Raw genomic sequence first — 22,193 nt, forward strand, 5'->3', positions numbered from 1 at the left:
ATTCAGATCCAGGAGAGAGATGCCTCCCTAAAATCAATAAAAACCGTTCAACACCCCGACATTTCCTAGTGTAACTTGCAAATTCCAAAGATAAAGAGAAGATCCTTAAAGCAGCAAGAGAAATAAATCCCTAAACGTTATGGGTAGAAGTATTAGGTTAACAGCAGGCCTCTCCACAGAGACCTGGCAGGCCAAAAGGGACTGGCAGGATATATTCAGGGTCCTAAATGAAAAGAACATGCAGCCACGAATATTCTATCCAGCAAGGCTCTCATTCAGAATATAAGGAGAGGTAAAGAGCTTCCAAGATAGGCAGAAATTGAAAGACTATGTGACCACAAAACCAGCTCTGCAAGAAATATTAAGGGGGACTCTGTAAAAGAAAGAGGAAGTCCAAGGAAACAATCCACAAAAACAGAGACTGAATAGGTATTATGATGACACTAAATTCATATCTTTAAATAGTAACTCTGAACGTGAATGGGCTTAACGACCCCATCAAAAGGCGCAGGGTTTCAGACTGGATAAAAAAGCAAGACCCATCTATTTGCTGTTTACAAGAGACTCATTTTAGACCTAAGGACACCTCCAGCCTAAAAATAAAAGTTTGGAGAATCAATGAACATTCAAATGGTCCTCAAAAGAAAGCAGAGGTAGCCATCCTCATATCAGTTAAATTAAAGTATATCCCGAAGACTGTAGTAAGATCTGAAGAGGGACACTCTATCATACTTAAAGGATCTATCCAACAAGAGGACCTAACAATCATTAATATTTATGCCCCTAATGTGGGAGCTGCCAAGTATATCAATCAATTAATAACCAATGTTAAGACATACTTAGATAAAAATACACTTATACTGGGAGACTTTGGGATAACGTTTAATTAATTTATCTGATATGAGGATTGCTACCCCTGCTTTCTTTTGAGGACCATTTGAATGGTAAATGGTCTCTCTTTTACAGAGACCCCATTAATATTTATTGCAGAGCTGCTTTGGTGGTCACATATTCTTTCAGTTTCTGCCTATCTTGGAAGCTCTTTACCTCTCCTTATATTCTGAATGAGAGCTTTGCTGGATAGAGTATTCTTGGCTACATGTTCTTCTCACTTAGGATCCTGAATATATCCTGGCAGCCCCTTTTGGCCTGCCAGGTCTCTGTGGAGAGGCCTGCTGTTAACCTAATACTTCTACCCATATAAGTTAGGGATCTCTTGTCTCTTACTGCTTTAAGGATTTTCTTTATCTTTGGAATTTGCAAGTTTCACTATTAAGTATTGAGGTGTTGAATGGTTTTTATTGATTTTAAGGGGTATCTCTCTATCTCCTGGATATGAATGCCTGTTCCCTCCCCACGTTAGGGAAGTTCTTGGCTTTGATTTGTTCAAATACACTTTCTGGTCCACTGTCCCTTTCGGTGCCCTCTGGAATCCCAATTATTAAACGTAGATTTTTCCTTCTGAGACTGTCATTTGTTTCTCTTAACCTTTCTCGTGGTCTTTTAATTGTTTTTCTTTTTTCCTCAGCTTCCTTCCTTGCCATCATCTTGTCTTCTATGTCACTCACTCTTTCTGCCACCTCATTAACCCTCATCGTGTAGGACCTCTAGTTTGGATTGCATCTAATTTAATTGATTTTTAATTTTGGCCTGTTTAGATCTAAATTCTGCAGTCATGAAGTCTCTTGAATCCTTTATGCTTTTTTCAGAGCCACCATTAGGTATAATTGTGCTTCTGAATTAGCTTTCTGACATCGAATTGCAATCCAAATTCTGTAACTCTCTGGGAAAGAGTATGGTTTCTGATTCTTTTTTTTTTTTTTTTTCGTGCGTTCTTTCTAGCCATTTTGCTCAGTCCAGTGTGGTTAAGAACGAGTTGTAATGGAAAAAGGAAGAAAAAAAAAAACGAGAGAGAAAAATTAAAAACAAACAAAAAAACAAGGAGGGGTATCCTGTGATTCTGTATACTGTAAGTCCCTCGACTTCCCCTGGAGCTTTCCAGCTCTGCTCAGTCAAGAATGTGCTCTTTCCCTGTCATTCCAGCTGGTCTTCTGGGAGAGGGTTCTGCCATACTGATTCTCAGGTATGTGCACCTGGGGGAGCTGCCCCACCCCCTGTTAGGAGCACGGCTCAGTGGGAGTTTTTAATCCTGTGAGGCCCCTGTTTTCTGGTTGCTCCCTTTTGTCCCAGGCAGAGGGTGACACTAGGAGGAACAATTCCACTAGCAGCGGCCAGCTCTCCAGATCTGGAGTCAGCTCCCGCAGTAACTACAGCAGCTCCCAGTCCACACTGTCTTGGATGCTCCCAGGGACAGGGGTCACTGAGCTGCACAGCTTGGGGTCGCCCAGTGTTGGCGGAATCCTCCTTGCTGTCCTGCGCCCTCCCAGCCTCCGTCTGTCCCGAGGGGAGTGCACGATCCTGGGCTGTGTCCCCTGGCACACTGAAATCAGGGACCTGCACCGCTGGAATTGCGCTCCCAGGGCCGTGCAACCCCGTCCACCTGGAGCCGCTGCCTGAGCTGCTCCCGAGGCCTCGCTGTGTGCATGCTCCAGGCCTTTACCAAGATCGGCCTACTGTCTGTGGTGCAGTCTCCCCGGGCGTGCTTCCTCTGTTAGTGACCCCGGAACCTGGAGGCTCCACTGCCCCTCCTTGGATCCTGCCCAAGTTGTCTGTGAGCGCCTTTCCTACCGGGAAGAATCCGGTGCGGATTTTAAAAGTTCCTGCTTCTCCGGGACTGGGCTTTCCTGTCCCGGAGGCGTTCACAGTCAGGCTTTAGCCTGGTTCCTCGCAGGGGCCCCTCCCTCACTTAATCCTTTTTTACTTTTTTCCCCACCTTCCTACCTTGTTAGAAGAGCAAACTCTTCTCTCTGTAGCATTCCAGCTGTTCTCAGGCTGAATTCATATGTTTTCAGTATGATTTGAAAGTTATCTAGGTAAGTTGGTGGGGACACGTGACTTGGGGACCCTACTCTTCCGCCATCTTGCCTCGCCCCGTTTTTATGTTTAAAGTGAGTCTCTTGTTGGCAACATATAGGTGGGTCTTGTGGTGTTTCTTTTTTAAATCCATTCTGACACTGTACACCTTTTGATTCAAGTTTTAATCCAATTACATTCATCATAATTATTTATAGATATGTACTTAGTGCCATTTTATCGCTTGTTTTCTCATTGTTTCTAGAGATTTTTTTCTGTTTCATTCTTGCCTTTTTGACTTTGGTTTTCTTTCCAAAGAGCTGCCTTTATTATGTCTCATAGAGCTGGTTTAGTCATCACAGTGTCCTTTAGTTTTTGTCTAGGAAACTCTTTATCTCTCCCTCTATTTTTAGTGATAGCCTGGAAGGATATTCTTGACTGCATATTTTTCCCACTCACTACTTTGAATATATCATGCCTCTTTCTTCTGGCTTGCCATGTTTCTGTTGAAAGATCTGCAGCTAGTTTTATGAGTCTTGTGAGTTGGGGACTGTTTTTGTCTTGCTACTTTTAAGATTTTTTTCTTTGTCACTATATTTTGCAAATGTAACTACAGTATTGTTGATGTTGGCCTACTTTTGTTGAATTTGATGGGAGATCTCTGCCTTCTGGACCTAGATGTCTGTTTCTTTCACCATATTAGTGATGTTTTTAGCTATTATTTCATGAAATAATTTTTCTATCCCCTTTTCTCTCTCTTCTTTCCTTGGGACTCCTGTGATATAAATGCAATTATGTTTGATGGAGTCCCTAAGTTCCCAAAGTCTCTACTTGTGTTCTATAATTTTTTTCCTCTGTTTTGCTCAGTTTCATAGTTTTCCATGCTTTTATCTTCTGTAAAAAAGATGCTTTTTCATGCTTGTTTTCATTGCATCTAGTCTATTCCAAATCTCGGTTGTTGCATTTTTCATTTCTGAGAATTGTTTTTGGCTCTTTTACATCTGCAAGAAGAAACTCATGAAGTCCTACATTCTTTCCTCAAATCCAGCTCATATCCTTAGATTGTTGCTTTAAATTCACCGTCAGGCATGTTACTTCTATCTGTTTCACTGAGGTCTCTATGACCTTTTCTTACTGTTTCATTGGGATGATGGCACCTTCTGGATCCTTTGTCCCTGGAGATGTATCTTCTTGAATACTACCTATTAGAGACATGCTCTAAGATGAGCGAATAATCTCCCTACTCTTGGTTTCAGAAGTTCCTTAGATTGTTCCATCTGCCCCCTGGCTCTGATTGTTTGTCTGATTTCTCTCCAGGAGTAGGGCAGTACCCTCAGGGCTCTATCCTAGCCAAGCCCACAGACCTTTAAAACTCCAGTTTTCAAGCCTCCTGGTTCCAAAAACTCAAGAAAATAAACCCCTCTCATTTACCCAGCCAGTGGCTTTAAGAAAGTGTTCTACTTGAGCACTGTGTGCTCATGTCTATCTCCCCTTTCTATTATTTTTCCCCATTTTCATAGTACTCTCTTAAAATTGTTTTTATTTGTGTGATTTGGGATGTTATTTCTCCTCTTTCATTTGTAATTTTTTTTAATTTTTTTTATTTTTTGATGAGCCTGGCTAGAAGTTTATCAATTTTCTTGACCTCAGGGAACCAAATCCTGATTTCATTTATCTGTTGTATTGCTTTTTTTGCTTTCTATGTCATGTATTTCTGCTCAAGTATTTATTATTTTCTTCCTTCTACTAGTTTTGGTTTTTGTTTGTTCTCTTTTTCTGGCTGTTTAAGGTATAAGGTTAGGTTGTTTATTGGTGATTTTTCTTGCTTCTTGCAGTTGGCCTTTATTGCTATTACCTTCCCTCTTATACATGCTTTTGCTGCATCTAAAAGATTTTGGATCATTGTTTTCCCTTTTATTTGTTTCCCCATAATTTTTGAAATCTTCTTGAATTTTTTGGTTGACACATTCGTTATTTAGTAGCATGTCATTTAACCTTAATGTTTTCATGCTCTTTCCAGATTTTTCTTGTGGTCGATTTCTAGTTTCATAGTGTTATAGTCAGAAAAGATGTATGGTATGACTGTAATATTTTTCAATTTGTTAATATTTGTTTTGTTGCCTAATATGTGATCTGTTCTGGAAAATATTCCATGTGTACTTGAAAAGAATGTGTAGTATGCTGTTTTATTTTGGAATGTTCTGAATATATTTGTTATATCTGTCTGAATCTGTGTGTCATTCAAAGCTACTATTTCCTTCTTGGTTTTGTTTAGAATATTTGTCAGTCAATGTCAGTGGGGCGTTAAAGTCCACTACTGTTGTATTACTATCAATGTGTTTCTCTTAAGTTTGTTAACTGTCTTATGTATTTGGGTGTTCCCATCTTCAGTGCATAAATATTTGCAGTTATTACATCTTCTTGGTGGATTTTCTTCTTTATTACTATATAGTTTCTTTGTTGTTATCCACTGTTTTAAAGTCTTTTTGTTTGATATAAATATTTCTATCCCAGCTTTCTTTTGGCATCCATTTGTATGGTGTTTCTCCGTCCTCACACTTTCAACATTTAGGTTTCAAATGAGTCTTTTAGGGAATTTATAGATCGTTTTTTTTTTATTCCCTCTGTCACCCTATACCTTTTTATTTGAGCATTTAGTCCATTTATATTCAAAGTAATTTTTGGTAGGTATGTATTTATTGCCATTTTGTTATTTGTCCATGCCTTCACTTTTAGTCTGTGTATACTTACCCTGTGTGTGTGTCCTTAGGTTTAAAATGAGTCTCTTGTAGACAGCATATAGATGGGTCTTGTTTTATATTTATTCAGCCACTCTGTGTCCTTTGATTAAAAAAATCCATTTATATTTAAATAATTATCGATAAGTATGGTACGTACTGCCATTTTGTTAATTATTTTCTAGCTCTTTTATGGTTTCTCTCTTTTTCTTCTTCTTCTCTTTTCCTTTGTGGTTTGATGATTTTCCTCAGTGTAACACATACATGCCTTTGTTAGTATCTTTTTTATCTACTATAAGTTTTTGCTTTTTGGTTACCATGGGGCTCACATATAAAAGCCTTTCTCTGTTTCCCTCTTTCTCCCTTTCTTCCTTTTTCTCCTTCTCTCTTCTTCTTTCTCCCTCTCTCTTTCTCCCTCTCTTTATACATATGTATTTTATAATGTTTTACTCCTTATGCCACATTTTATGTTTTTGATGTAACATTTTACATCCTTTTATTTTGTATATCACTTAACTGATTATTGTATTTATCTTTATTTTTACTACTTGTGTCCTTTATTTTTACAAAGGTAAACAATTAATCCCCTACCCTTATTATATACAGTCCCTCATTATCTGCAATTTCTTTTCTTTGTTTGGTTTCATTTACCCATGGTCCAGAGGCAGATAATCCTACTTAAGACATATCCTCAGAAGGTCAATATTAGGTTAATGCTATGGCATAATGCCTATATTATTCCATTTAATTCATCTTACATCACTAGGCATTTTATCATCTCAGATCATCACAAGAAAAAAGGGTGAGTGCAGTACAGTAATTATTTTGAGAGATACAGAGACTGCATTCATGTAACTTTTGTTATAGCATAATGTTTGAATTGTTCTTGTTTCATTATGTTATTGTTGCTCATCTCTTACTATGCTAAAATTAAGTTAAACTTTATCATAGATTTGTATGCATTGAAAAAATATAGTATATACAAGGTTTGGTACTACTTTTAGCCTCAGGACTATGTTGAAACATATCTCTTGCCAAAAAGGGTGGGGGACTCCTCTATTTACTTTTACTAGTGAGAGTTAAAATTTCACATATTTTCTTGTTAGTAATTAACACATATGTTTTTTTTCTACTTAAAGAAATCTCTTGTCATTTTTTATAAGGCCAATTTAGTGGTGATGAACTCTTTGGCTTTTTCTTGTCTGGAAAACTCTTTATTTTTTCTTCAATTCTAAATGCTGATCTTACTGGATAGAGTATTCTTGTAAGGTTTTTGTTTTCCTTTCAGGCTTTTGAGTATATTGTGCTACTCTCTTCTGGCCTGCAAATTTTCTGTTGAAAAAATCTATTGATAGTCCTATAAGGGTCCCTTGGTGTAATAAGTCATTTTTCTCTTGATGATTTTAAGATTTTCTCTTTATTTTTAACTTTTGAAATTTTATTTATGTGTCTTTTGGTGGATCTTTTTTGGGTTTTTCTTATTTGGAACTCCGTGAGCTTCCTTTATCCAGATGTTTCCTTCCCCAGGTTACAGAAGTTTTCAGCTGTTGTTTCTTCAGATAAATTTTCTGCCATTTTCTCTCTCTCTTTCTCTCTCTCTCTCTTTCTCTCTCTGTCTCTCCTCCCTCCCTCCCTCTTCCTCCTCCTCCTCCTTCTCTTTCTGGGACCCCTATAATGTGTTGTCCATAGAACACAAAAGCTATCTTCACTTTTTTTTTAATTCTTTTTTTTCCTTTTCTGCTCTTTTTGAATGAGTTCACTTGTCCTATCATCTAAATAACTATTTCTTCTGCTTCATCTAGTCAGCTGTTGAACCCCTCTAGTATATTTTTCAATTTAGTTCTTTTGTTCTTCAGCTCTATGATCTTTGTTTGGTACTTTCTTATTTTTTCTTTCTCTTGAAGTTTTCACTGTGTTTCCATTTTTCTCTATAGTTTGGTGACCATCTTTATAATTATTACTTTAAACTCCTTATTAGGTAAATTACTTATCTATGTTACATTGAGGTTTTTTCCTGAGTTTTTATCTTGTTCTTTCATTTGGAGCATATTCTTCTATTTCCCCATTTTGTGTGGCTTTCTGTGTTTTATGTATGGGGTGAAACATATACTTCTCTCAGTCTTGAAGAAGTGCTCTTGTGTAAGAGATGAATCTTATCTTTCAACCGTACCCTAGTGCATGCTTGTCTCCTAAACCTTCATGATTACTTTGGGCACCTGTGTGGCTCAGTTAATTAGGCATCTGACTCTCAATTTTGGCTCAAGTCATAATTTGCAGTTTTGAAGTCAAGCTCCACATCAGGATCTGCATTCAGCATGAAGTATGCTTGTGATTCTTCTCTCTCTATCCCTCATTTCTCTCTCTCTCTCTCTCTCTCTCTCTCTCTCAGTAAATAAATAAAATCTTTAAAAAAATTCATTATTGTCAAAGCAGCCTGATTTATACTTGATAGGTCCCATTTATTGAGGATGTGCCAAAACCTGTGAGGGTTCCAAGTAGAAAGATCTCAGTCAGTACCTAGTTTCAGTCTGATTGAAAGCCAGATCTTCAGGCAGGAGTTTTAAAGCATGCCAATATATACACTCCTTAGGGCTACAATTGTAAACCCTGCTAGCCTTCAGACCAGGCAATTTGGAGGGGGTTCCCTGAGCTATAGTTGCAAAAATCAGAGCTTTATATGATCGTATAAGTTCCTTTCTGTAAGGTACCAATAAGCTGTAGCAAGACTAAGAGAGAGCACAAAGATGGTATCCCCTGGCCTAATTTCCTCAGCCCACTTCTATAGCCACTAAGTGTATGGGCTTTTTGCCATTTCTCATGAAGAATATGTTTAGCTAGTTTTCAGGTATTTTTCATAGGGAACTTTTCCATATGTAGCCATAGATTTTGTGTGTCCACAGGAGGAGATTAGTTCTGGATCTTCCAATGGCAATATCTTGGACCACCATTCCCCTTTTATTGCCTTATTTTTAATTGAACTGTTATTTCCTTATTTTTAATTTAACCGTTTTTATCTATAACACTTTTTGTGTTACTTTAGTAGTTGTTTTAGTGTTTATCATATAAATCTATAAATCAGGAGTCTGGAATCTGTGGTCTCAGGCCAAATGTGGCTAGTTGCCCATTTCTGTAAATACAGTTTTATTGGAACACAGCCATACCCATTGGTATAAATACTGTCTATGACTGCTTTCATGTTTCAATAGCAGTGAAATTGCATTAATTTTTTTATTGGATGTTAGGTCTTACTGAATTTATTTTTCTTGTATTCTGGATACTATTGTTTTCTTATAAGTAGTATTTAGCTTTGTTTTTGGATGCAGTTAACTTTTTGAATCTTGCTTTTAAGCTTTATTATGTGAGACCAGAGCAGAATTTAGTCCAAAATTAATTTTTCCCAATACTGAAGCATGACCCTTCTTAGTATTCTAAACTAATACCCTGTGAATTATAAAGTTTTTCACTCTCACTTTTGAGAACAGGACCAATCCTGTTACTTTGTGAATTCTGTGGATTCTTGTTTTTAATCCTTTAGGATTAACTGGGCTCAGGTAGTTTCCTCAGATGCATGATTGGCAATTTTTTATTGGATGGCAGACTTTCTGAAATTTATCTTGTCAGGTGATCAAATTTTTGTATCTTTATAAAAATTGAGAATTGTTCTGGAATATAAAACTAATTTGATTTTTTTAGGTTGTTAAACTGGACCAGAGCAGCATTTCATCAGGGACTAATTTTGCACCACTCTGAAGCAAAACACTTTGGATTACTCTTTCTAATACCCTGTGAATTATGAATTTTTCGGCTCTGGTTGGAGGTAACAGGAAGTATTCCTGGCCCTGTGTAAGTTCCATAGAATAGTCCCTTTAATCCTTTCATTGATTGTTTCCTAGCTCAGGATAATTTCCTCACTCCTATGTTCTAAGCATTTCTCTGCTAAATATTTGAAGGAGACCTCTACATAACTCTATACTTCTCTCTTTCCCTGGAATTATCCTTTCTATATCTTATAAAGTCCATCCTTCTTGTCTCCCCCGCCTCTCATTAATTCAGGGAGTCTTATAGGCTCTGCATGACTTGGCCTCCCTGCACTGCTTCTTAGAAACTCTTTCTAGATAGCAAGGTAGGACAGCTCTAGGACTTACTTTGTTTCCCATTTTTTAATATCCTTTGTTGACGATGGCTAATATCTTGAAAAGTGTTATTTCATAGATTTTGTACTGTGTTTTGTTTCAGGCAGGAAATGTATCCTGTCTTTGTCTACTTCATTGTGTCTTAAAGTGGTGGTCTGGAAATAGCATTTTAATTGGGTGATAGTGTATCAACATCTCACTTCCAGAATTAAGATGCTGAGTATGGGAGATCTATTATAGATTCCCAGAACTCTGGAACTTGCTATGAAAAAAGAATAGTATGCTAGCCAGTGCTTAAGTGGCTAAGGTCTCTGACTTGTATCTGTCTATATCCAGTGCAGAACATGCCATGCATGAATATACATTATTATCTTGGCATATTGTTTATTATAGAACAGAATTCAGTTTATGGTAGGGTCTATTTAGAACCCCATTCCAAGGAGGGTTTTTAAAGGACCTTGTTAAAAGCTGGTCTCAAGACACAGAATGGCAACAGTGAAACAAGACCCGAGTCCATGATTTTTTGTGTTATAGTGTAGAAGTTGCAAGAATGTGTTTGAGAAATTTTTACTTGTAGTCATTTTTAATTTTCTTTTAAGCTCTTGAGACCTTCATTCTAGATGTGGGGCTATCTAAACCCATACTTGCACAGAGATGCAGTCAGTAAGTTTTGATTCCTAAGTCTGGAGTATTAGGTAAGAGCAAGCATTTTAAATGCATTTCCAAAAAGGCAATAAATTAGTATATTCATTGAACAGGCTTTTAGAAAATGATTTATTACTTCTATAGATAGCTTAATAATAATAAAAGTTTTTTTATTATACTTCACTTGTGTATACAATAAAACTGTTACATCATCTAAAGTGAGGTCATATAATTTATGCCTTAGTAAAAGACTTTAAAAAGTATATTTTTGTATGTGTTAAAGAATATATAATATATATCATATATATTTTTTAAATGGAAAAGTACCCCCCAAATTTCTCTCCCCTGAAAACTACTTACCCCCCACACATAGACAAACACACAAAACCCTTAGGTCATGTTTACATTGCTAATATTAAGAAAATATATTTGGATGAATGGCTGATAATTGTAAAGATCCCAATTTTTCCAGAATTAATTTATAGGTTTAAAAATTTTTTTTCAGGGCACCTGGGGTGGCTTAGGGGCTGAGCATCTGCCTTCGGTTCAGGTCATGATCCTAGGGTCTTGGGATCGAGTCCCACATCAGGCTCCCCACAGGGAGCCTGCTTCTCCCTATCTATGTCTCTGCCCTCCCCCCATGTCTCTCATGAATAAATAAGTAAATTATTTAATAAACAAATAAATGAATAATATTTTTTTTCAAACAGAGCCCCAATAGGAATTTTTGTTTGTTTTAAAGTGACAGAATAATTTTACTAGCCTATCTAGAAAAGTAAAGAAATGGAAAAAAACTAAAACATTTTGGTAATAGCACCCCCTTCTTACCTTACCTCTTGTTTAAAACCTTATAAAGCTACTGCTTTAAGCAGAACAGCATATCAATGCAAGTTTAGACACATACTGTATAACCCAAAAATATTCTGATATATACGATTTACCACATGTTTCTATGATAAAGGATGAATCACAAGTTAATGGCAAAGGGATTGATTGTTCAGTAAATACTATATGATAAATCAGTTAGATATTTCAGAAAAAGTTCATTTTAAATTCTCATCTCTACCACATACAAAGATGAATTTTACTTAAAGAGTTACATCAAGAAAAACAATTGTCTTAAAAGAAAATGCAGCCAAATTTGTAGTTTACCATTTAATGGAGGTTACTGCTTAATCATTAAAATAATGAAGGAAAATCATACAGAAAAGATATATAAATTTGACTACATAAAGTTAAGAATTCCTGAATGTCAAAAACAAGCACAGAATGGCAAAAATATTTACAAGTAATGTGATAGGGAACTGACATTTTTAATACTTAAAGGGCTTATATACCTTATGGAAAAAAACAGTAAGTAAATAATGAAAAATAGACAAATTTATTACTGATAATTCACTTACAAAATAGAAAGGCCTAAAGACATGGAAAGAATGTTTAGCCTAGGGATCAAAACTTAAGTTAAAACAATTGGTGGCGGTTTTGTGTATCAAATTAAAAAGAATATTTTTTGAAGAGCAATATTCAGTACTATTATGGATGTGGTAAGATGAATGCTTTCATAAATTTCTGATGGGAGGAGAAATTTTTGTAAACTTTTTGGAAAATAAGTTTATTCTATATGTCAACATCTTAGATTATTTATTTTCACAGACCCAGTATTTCCTGTTTTATTTCTTAGGAATCCTTTTTGGGGAAATAATCATAAATGTAAAAGATATATATGCATATTACAAAGTTACTTAAAAAATGAAAAGCTGGAAATAATCCAAATGAACATTTAGGTAAATTATAGTAAATTTGTATGTTGATATTGTGCAGATGTTGAAAACTATAAATTAATTTTAAAGATATGGGAAAATGCTTATGTTATTAAGTGGGGAAAAAGGAAGCCACTAAATAGTATAAGTGTGATCTTAAATATGTTAAAACACACATGCACTCATACATACACAACAATTTGAAAAGCAGACAACAAAAAACTAGCAGTGCTTACCTCAGGGTGCTAGGGTTTAGATGATTTTCTTTCAGGTTCATTTGTGATAGGATGATTAGTGAATATGGAAGCATTAATGGTGGGAGTGAAACTAAAACCAAATTGAAACAGCGTATGGCAGAAGTAGGGGAAGAGGTAGTTATTAGAAATAAGTATTCCTGAATTCAAATTGTGGACCTGCTTCTTCCTAGCTATGTTATTCTAGCTATTCTGATTCTGAGTCTCTTTTTTCCAGATGTAAGGTGGTGATAATACCTACCACATAGGGTTGTTTGAGAGGTTGTAATAACATAATAAATGTAAAGTTACTCACATATAATTGCTACTTAGTAAGTTTCTTACTTGTGTCTATCATGAGGCTTTTAACAGAGACAGCTTCATGACAAAATAAAATGCTTGTCATAAAACTATAACCTGGGCAAAGCTTCTTCCTGAGAGTTTGAAAGATTTTTGTTTAGGGTTTTCTTATGTATTAGGTTTAAATGAAAATTTTGATTAGCCATCCTGAGAAGTTAAATAAAAAATATTTTCATTCTTAATAATGTATCAAGTGAAAATTATTTTTATAATTTTACCATTATAATATTCAAATGAACTACCTGAAACTTTGATAATTCATAATCTTTGTTTTTTTATTTCTAATAGGTTTTTTAAGGTTTTTATTTATTTATTCATGAGAGACACACACACAGAGAGAGAGAGAGACAGAGAGAGAGAGGCAGAGACACAGGCAGAGGGAGAAGCAGGCTCCATGCAGGGAGCCTGACGTGGGACTCGATCCCGGGACCCCAGGATCACGCCTTGAGCTGAAGGCAGTGCTAAACCGCTGAGCCACCCAGGCTGCCCAATCTTTGTTTTTCTATAGATCATTTTAAAAAGTAGGTAGAGTTTCAAAATTTATCTTTAACTGCTCATTCTCTGCAATTTTACTAGTAACCTGAGTCTGTATTACATAATTCAGTATCCATAATTCCAAATGGGCAAGTCAGTTATAAGATTTAATGATGTGTCATTCAAATTTTGAGTTTTCTTAATAATCCAGTGATTTTTTGTAATGAAAATAACCAATTTCTAGACAAGTTACTTGTTTTGCTAATCAGAAACCTTTGATAAATTTTGAAAATTACACCTAATGAAAAAAAATACATCTAATTATTGAGTAGGACCTAATTTTTTGTATAAATTTAACACTCATGAATAATATAGATGTAAACCTATAATAATTATGTCTCATGGTTACACACATAGCATTTTATAATTTACAAAGCTTTTTTCCACATAAACTAATTTGATTCTTAAAACAACCTTATTAGGTAGATATAGCAAGTGTTATTATCCTTATTTTACAGCTTTAGAAACTAAAGCCCAATGGCTAAGTGACATGTCGAACGTTACACTGTTAATTCTAATTACAGTACTCTTTTCACTTCACCATGGCAACTCTATTCCCAGGCACAAAATGATTGAGAAATAAAATGTCATTAAACTTAAGTACTTTACTAGCAGAAGACGCCTGGAAGTACCCTTTAAGTCAGAGATTGGGTTTAAAACTGTGTTTTGGAATGCCTGGGTGGCTCAGTGGTGGAGCATCTGCCTTTGGCTCAGGGCGTGATCCCGAGATGCAAGATCGATTCCCAAATCAGGCTCCTTGCGAAGAGCCTGCTTCTCCCTCTGCCTGGGTCTCTGCCTCTCTCTCTGTGTCTCTCATGAATAAATAAATAAAATCTTTAAAAGAAAACCTGTGTTTTGTTTAATATAGGAGTTAGTAATTTAACATCTTGTGTTGGTATATTAGAAGCTTTGGGTTATTAGAGCTGCTAAAAGCAAAATACCTGGGAAGTGATAGTAGACAGTGAAACAGAATATGTAGAAATAGTGGAATTACCAATGGTAGACCAAAATATCTTATATACTGCAGAGATCCCGAGAATATGACCATATTGTAGTAGTTTACTAAAATTAATAATTGTACTGCCACGCTATAGTGTTAACAGGTACATCCTGTGCAGTATATTCAGTGTAGAAGATACATAAACTCCCTAATATATTTTAGGAAGATTTACATTAAAACAGTTAATATTGAAGAGAATTCTTAGAGGGTTTACGTTCATCTATTTACATTTTTTATGTACCTAGATTTGTCTATTTATTGGTTTTTAATGAAGTAAATTTTAAAAATTCAATATTGAAAGAAGGATCAAATGGTAAATTGTTGTATTCTAGGTACTGTTTACAGAGGAAGATGTGAAATTCTACCTTGCAGAACTGGCCCTTGCTTTGGATCATCTGCACCAATTAGGAATTGTATATAGAGACCTGAAGCCAGAAAAGTAAAGCTATATTCTCCTTATGAATCCCTGTTACCAGTATTTCTATAACTACTTTTTTCTCCATTAAGTCTCTTATCTATTTTATTTTATTTAAATATTATATGAAAAAATATATGAATTATACAATTATATGAAACTTATAAAAAGTAGTCTTTATGAGATACCATTGATTTTATTTTTCCCGTGGGTTTTAAATTAATAATTTAAATATTTTCTAGTACATGAAATATATTTTAAAATTTATGAACATTTTTATGTAAATGTTATATATAAAAATATTTTATTCTATTTTGTTGAATGTGATTTTTGATTTACAGCATTCTGCTTGATGAAATAGGACATATCAAATTAACAGGTATGCGAATGTTCTTATTTTGCCCTAAGCCCATTTTATAGTTTTCTATATTCTAATATATATATTTGTCTCAGCCTGTTTTCTTTTTCCTTGACTTGTATTTTATTCATCTCTTTAGTGAACTCAAATTCATTTAAAAGGTAGATAAGATAGCTCTCAATATGTTCTAATGTTATACCAAAAAATATGCAATAGAGTTACTGTCCTAATTAACAAATGGCATTTGGCTTTCTAGGTAAAAACACATCATCTTAGTTTTATTCTAGACTGAAAAATTTACCCTAAGTAGTTATCACCCTGAAATGTAGTGAATTATAAACTTTTAAACCAAGTGTTTCAGAATCAGAGGTTCAATTTTTTCTGTATTTATAAAGACATTTTATTTTTCTTTATTGAATATTGAGGGTTTATTATAACGCCAGATGCTAATCCTCACAGGATTCTTAAGTATAAAATATCTTTATTACACCATTTTTAAAAACTTTTATTTTTAAATAATTTTGGACTCACGGTATGTTGCAAAAATAATATTGAAAGGTCCTGTGTACTAATAACCCAGTTTCCCTCAATGGTGACATCTTATAAAACTGCAGTGTATTATCAACCCACAGAAATTGATTTGTATAATACAACTCACTGGACTCTATACTTTATTTGGATTTCACTAGATTTTGCATGAATTTATTTTTGTTTGTATATAATTCTATGACTTTTTATCACATGCACAGATTTGAATACCACCACCACAATCAATATGCAAAATTGTTCTACAACTACAAAAAAACTCTCTTGTGCTGCCCATTTACAATTATACCCTCCTTCCCCCTACCCAAACTCCTGGCAACCACTTATCTATTCTACATATCTGGTTTTGTTATGTTGAGAATATGATATAAATAGAACCATACAGTACCCATCCTGGGCATTTGTCCTAAAGAAATAAAAACTTATGTCCACATAGAACCCTATACATGAATTTTCATAGCAGCTCTATTTATAATAGCCCAAGACTGGAAATGTCCCAAATGTCCTTCAAAGAATGAATGGATAAACAAACTGTGATACAACCATACAATGGAATACTACCCAGCAGTAAAAAGGAAAGAATTCTTGATATATGCAACAACTTGGATGGACTCAAGGGCATTATGCTGAGTGAGCCAATCTCAAAAGGTCACTTATGTTATAAATAGATAGTAAAATATTTATTTAATTATCAGAATGTTAAAATGAAGATGTGGTCTTTACAGAGAATTTTGGACCAGTACACTTTAAAGGTAAGTTGCTTTAAATTCTTAAGTATACTGCTTCAGTGTAAAACTAAAGTATAACAAAGCTGTTAACTTGAAAGCTCAGGCAGTTGTGATAAAGTTCAAATAAAGTTTAGTAAATCTTTCTTAGTCATAACCTGATTCTCTTTTTCATATATAAAAGAAGAAAAGTTGATTTAAAGGGATTTAAAGAGGAAAAGGAAAGAAAAATAATAGAACAGTAGAGTTTTTTAAGATTTTATATATTGCATAATTTTTTATACCAATCAACTTTTGTTGCAAAGCTAATTAGAATTTAATTCTTTTCATTTTTTTTAAATAAATTATGCCTGTTTTGTCAGGGGTTGAGGAAGTTAAGTGGGAAAAAAGTAGAATAAATCCTACCTATATCTCTTTTCTACATTATGATTAATTGGTGAATAATGATGTCAAATTGTTTTATATTTAGTCTTGTAATGTGAATTCTGCTTTTATAGCTTTTGGACTTAAATTGGCTGTGGAGAAAGGAATAGTTAGAATAAATGCAAACTTATAAACAAAGGACAAAGCTTATAAAAATATAAAATGATTTATATATATTTTTTAACAATTCAGTCTATTTTCTTTAAAATGGCATAAATATTTCTTTAAAGAAAGTAGACAATAACAAATATTAGATAATTTATACTGTTTTATAATTACAGCCTAATTCAGAGTTTTTTAATGAGTAATAAACATATGGGTTTAACCTTACAACATTCCAGTAAGGTTGGTTAAAGTATGACCATTCACAGCAAATATTCTAATACTTTACTTTTTTTTCATTATTTCCTTTAACTTATTTTCCTTCTATCCTTCCTTCCTTCCTTCCTTCCTTCCTTCCTTCCTTCCTTCTTTCTTTCTTTCTTTCTTTCTTTCTTTCTTTCTTTCTTTCTTTCTCTTTCTTTCTTTCTTTCTTTCTTTCTTTCTTTCTTTCTTCTTTCTTTCTTTCTTTCTTTCTTTCTTTCTTTCTTTCTTTCTTTCTTTCTTTCTTTCTTTCTTTCTTTCTTTCTTTCTTTCTTCTCTTTTTCTTTTTCTTTTTCTTTTTCTTCCTTTCTTGCTTTCTTACCTTTTGTGTGTCTTTTCTTCCCTCTTCCTCTCCCTCTTTTCCTCTTGTTCTTCCTATCTTCTTCCTTCCATTTTGAATATTACAGTCAAAAATACCAGATTGATTGCTGTTTATCATTGAAACCAGTGGGCTCTAATGATTTAGGAATGTCTCATATAACAGAGTCTTTCTCAACATTGTTTCTTCTTAGGCTTAGGAGGAAGAATTAGGTTTTCCTTAATCATAAGAGAGGGACAATATCTTTCTTTTTACCAGTCCATTTAAAAAATTCTCTGAATAAAAGGAATAGATGCAATGTTTAACAAATTACTCTAGAATGGCAGTGAACTATACAAAGGTTCCCTGATATGACTATGGTTTGAGCCTAATTGACCTCATACCAAGAGTATGATTGCATAGCAAAAGACCAATAGAATGAGAATAGCCCCAAAATATCTGCATAAATGTCAATATATTATTTATATTGTTTGTTGTGTCTCATTTTTTTCTGTAATACCCCACCTCATAGTCTATATAAAAACTAACTAGTATGATTTACCTGGTTCATAAAATAATGTTTATTCATAATATTCCATTAAAAGCTTTAAATTGAACATACAATTGATTTCAACTGTCTCTGGTTACTATAATGTGTTTTTGGAGGGACAAAATTCAGGGTAATTTCTATAAAGAGAAGGGAGAAAAATATACAGTGTCAGAAATTTATATCACACAGTACTTGATTGGATATTTAAGAGAGAATGTATACATAAAATTAATTTTAATAATTTTATGGTTATGCAAATTATTCACTGAGATTACTTTTACTCATAGTAAATATTTATGAAATCATTGTCTCTAGGCACATTTTGAAAATTTGAAGTCAGAGTCATTTAAGTGTACAAAGATATACTGACCTCCTCCTCAAAAAAAAAGCTCTTATAAAGCTGCTTTCTGTATTTTGTTTTCAAATTAGTGGCTTGGAAAAATCACTGCTTAACTTATATATCTTATTTAATCTTGTAGCTAACTCTTATTGTAAAACTTTTTGTCAATTGATTACTGAGCAAATTCTAGTGTTAAATGTCAGTTTTGTCAGACAAGTACAGCAGAGGACCTGTATGGAGTGGTATAAATCTGTGAAAGGTAATGGAGGATAAGAAAATTCTCTTCCCTTTCTCCTCCTCTCTGGAATGGCCAAAGAAGCCAGTGTTCTTCTCTTACAAGGTATGTTGTTATATTCAGCTGAACTGACCTCAAACACTAGCTTTCATTACATTTAATCTTTGAAATGGAATGCACAAGAGTTTAAAATTCTCAAAATATAGACAAAGAGAGTAGTAGTACATTGAAAATATTTTTTTAAATTATGGTAAAAATAATGCATTAAAGTCATTATTCAAGGATAAGTGATTTTTAAATGAAAATATTGAACATGGTTAGAAAATTAATTTTGAGGGACCCTAAAATTAATTACTCATGTTGATATTTTATTTTAAGAGAGCAATTTAGGACTTAAAGATTTATTTTCCTTTATAGAATTAAGGTATAATTTACGCAGGGTAAAACTCATTCTTTGGATCCTTGTGGTGATGGAATTTTCCTGTATCTTGACTACACCCTTCTCAATACTGTGGTTGTGATATTGTAATATAGTTTTGTAAGATTTTACCATGGGGGAAACTGGGTAAAAGGTAAATAGGATGTCTTATAGTATTTCACATGCATATGTGAATTTGCAATGGTCTCAAAATACAAGGTTTACTTTTTAGAAATCACTTTTTAATCTATACTTTTGCAAACTTTGACAAATACATTTATTTTATTCCTACCACCAACGTAGAGATAAGAAACAATTCTATCACCCTCCAAAATTTCCCCATTACAAGTCAATACTCCTTTTTATCTTAGACAAATATCAGTCGGCTTTCGGTCCCTAAGGTTTTACCTTTTCCATGATGTAATGTAAACAGAGGCATAGGAGTAAATTGCCTTTTGAGTCTGGCTTCATTTACTTAATATACTGCATTTGAGATTAATCTATATTGTGTGTTTTATTTTTTATTGCTGAATGGTGTTCCATTTTATGATGATGCCATGGTTTGTCTAATCCCCAAGTAAGGGGTATTTGGCTTGTTTCCAGTTTTTGGCAGTGATGAATAAAGCCACTGTAAATATTCATGTGCAGGTTTTATCTGAACATAATTTTTTTTTATTTCACTTGAGTAAATACCAAAGGAGTGGGATTGCTTGGTCATATGGTAAGTGTATTTTTAACTTAGTGAGAAACCTGTAAACTGTCTTCCAAGTGGTTGCACCATTTTGCATACCCATCAGCAGCATATGAGACTAGTTGCTCTGCATCCTTGCCATTACTTAGTATTGTCAGTTTATTTAGCTCTACTGATAGATATATAGTGGTATTCTTTGGGGTTTTAATTAGAATTCCCCTAATAACTGATGAGAGTGAGCATCTTTTTATTTCTTTGGAGAAGTATCTGTTCAGATCTTTTGCCCTTTTAAAAAGAGTGGGTTGTTTGTTTTCTTATTATTGAATTTTGAGTTTTTAAAATATATTCTGAATATAAGAGCTTTATCATATATGCAGTTTGCAAATATTTTCTGCAGTCTATAACTTCTTTTTTTCTTCTCTGAACAGTATCTTCTGAAGAGTTTTGATGCTGGTAAAGTCCAGTTATCAACTTTTTTCTTTTATGAATTATTCTTATGATGTTGTATCTCAGAAATACAAGATCACAAAGATTTTATTCTTTTGGAAATTTTAAAGTTTTAGGTTTTACATTTTCTGTGATTCATTTTTGGTTAATATTTATGTTACAAGGATTTTTTATATTAATATCCTATTGTTCTGGAACCATTTGTTGAAAAGAACTTAACTTTCTTCAGGGAATTGCTTTTACTCCTTTATCTATATCTATCTATCTATCTACCTATCTATCTATCTATCTATCTATCTATCTATCTATCTATCGTCAGATGTAATGCAGCACATATGATCTTAAAAAATCACTCCACTTTGAATAATTACATAATAAAATGCAAATGACTTAATGGGGAAACTGACGTTAGAGGTTTAACATTCAGATATATAATGAGACCACAAAAGAAAGACAGCAAGTTGACAAAAATGACAGCATTACTTTACACTTCTAAATGTGTAAGAATATATAAACACTACAATAAGTAGGAAACTTACCTCGAAAATATCCTGAAATTTGCTTGTAGAATTGTTTTCAGAAAGGTTACAGTTTGTTTAGTTATTGTGAAGTAGTAGAAGATAGATTATCGGGAATTGTGAGGAAGGTTGTAACACTACAGGTAGATAAGAATGACTCATAATACACCTGGTGAGCTGAAATAGCTGGCAGATGTTTGGGGTATGTGCATGTGTCTATTTCTACTTGGTTGCTTCAGCTAGGTGCAGCTACAAAACAGCTAGTGTTTTCTTGTAGACAAAATTGCAGGTAAACCACACATTAGCCAACCCCATTTGAAACTTATGTTATGCTCAAATTGTTTCCTAATGTATCAATCATATTGTAACAAATTTACATTTTCAAAACAAGCATTATAGTAGACCTATATGTTTTCTATTCTTGGACTTAGTCTACTCACTGTCCTTTTGCATTGATATATATCAACATGTATATCAATATATATTGTCATGTATGTATGACATATCTATGTCTATACTTTCTCCAATGCCAAACTGTCTTGATTACTATAGCATTATAGTAAGTATTGAAGTGAGGTAGTATTAGTCCTCAGTGTTTTTCTTCTTCAAAATTATTTTGGCTAATGTATTTCCTATAGTCTTTTTTATAAATTTTAAATTTAGTTTTTTGATTTTTATAAAAGATCTCTTGCTGGAAGTTTCATTGACTCTGGATATTGGCTTTTAGTAGAATTGATATATTTAACAATATTGAATCTCCCAAACCATGCGTACAATATGTTTCTCCATTTATTTAGATTTACTTTGATTTCTTTCATCAGTGTTTCTAGTTTGCAGTATACATATCTTACATATACTTTGTATATTTATACCTGTGGATTTCATGTGTGGATTTTTTGGTGGTATTATAAATGCTACTTTGTGAATTTCAGCTAACAATTTTTCATTGCTATTACATAGGAATAAGATTGATTTTTATATATTGGTACCTTTAGCTCTTGAAAGCGTTAAACAAATGGAAGCTTACCAAAGCCAAAGCATAATTGGTTTTTTAGTGTTTTAAAAAAATGTAAGTTACTCTCTTCTTTTTGTCTTAGTCTGTTTTAAAACTTAGATCACTATGAAAGCTTTGATTTAATTATTGACCTCTCGGAGGAGGGGCAAGATGGCGGAAGAGTAGGGTCTCCAAATCACCTATCCCCACCAAATTACCTAGAAAACCTTCAAATTATCCTGAAAATCTATGAAATCGGCCTGAGAATTAAAGAGAGAACACCTGGAATGCTACAGTGAGAAGAGTTCGCGCTTCTATCAAGGTAGGAAGACGGGGGAAAAAAGAAATAAACAAACAAAAGGCATCCAAGGAGGAGGGGCCCTGCGAGGAGCCAGGCTAAGGCCGGGGCGAGTGCCCCCAGGACAGGAAAGCTCCGACCTGGAGAAGCAGGAGCTGCACCAACCTTCCCGGGCGGAAAGGGGCTCCCAGGGAGTTGGAGCAGGACCTCAGGAGGGCGGGGATGCCCTCGGGCTCCCTGGGACACTAACAGAGCAAC

At 34.1% G+C, this 22,193-nt stretch overlaps 1 protein-coding gene across 5 annotated transcripts in view; it reads left to right on the forward strand.

The window, feature by feature from the left end:
• RPS6KA6 (ribosomal protein S6 kinase A6) overlaps window positions 1–22,193 on the forward strand; it is a 194,505-nt gene that overhangs the window by 109,682 nt on the left and 62,630 nt on the right. For all 5 annotated transcript variants that reach the window (XM_077890401.1, XM_077890400.1, XM_077890399.1 and 2 more), the window contains 2 exons: window positions 14,649–14,755; window positions 15,073–15,110. In XM_077890401.1, coding sequence (XP_077746527.1) covers window positions 14,649–14,755; window positions 15,073–15,110 — 145 coding nt within the window. The remainder of the gene's footprint in view (window positions 1–14,648; window positions 14,756–15,072; window positions 15,111–22,193) is intronic.

Source organism: Canis aureus, chromosome X (assembly GCF_053574225.1).
Source record: "Canis aureus isolate CA01 chromosome X, VMU_Caureus_v.1.0, whole genome shotgun sequence".
In the NCBI taxonomy this organism is placed as follows: Eukaryota; Metazoa; Chordata; class Mammalia; order Carnivora; family Canidae; genus Canis; species Canis aureus.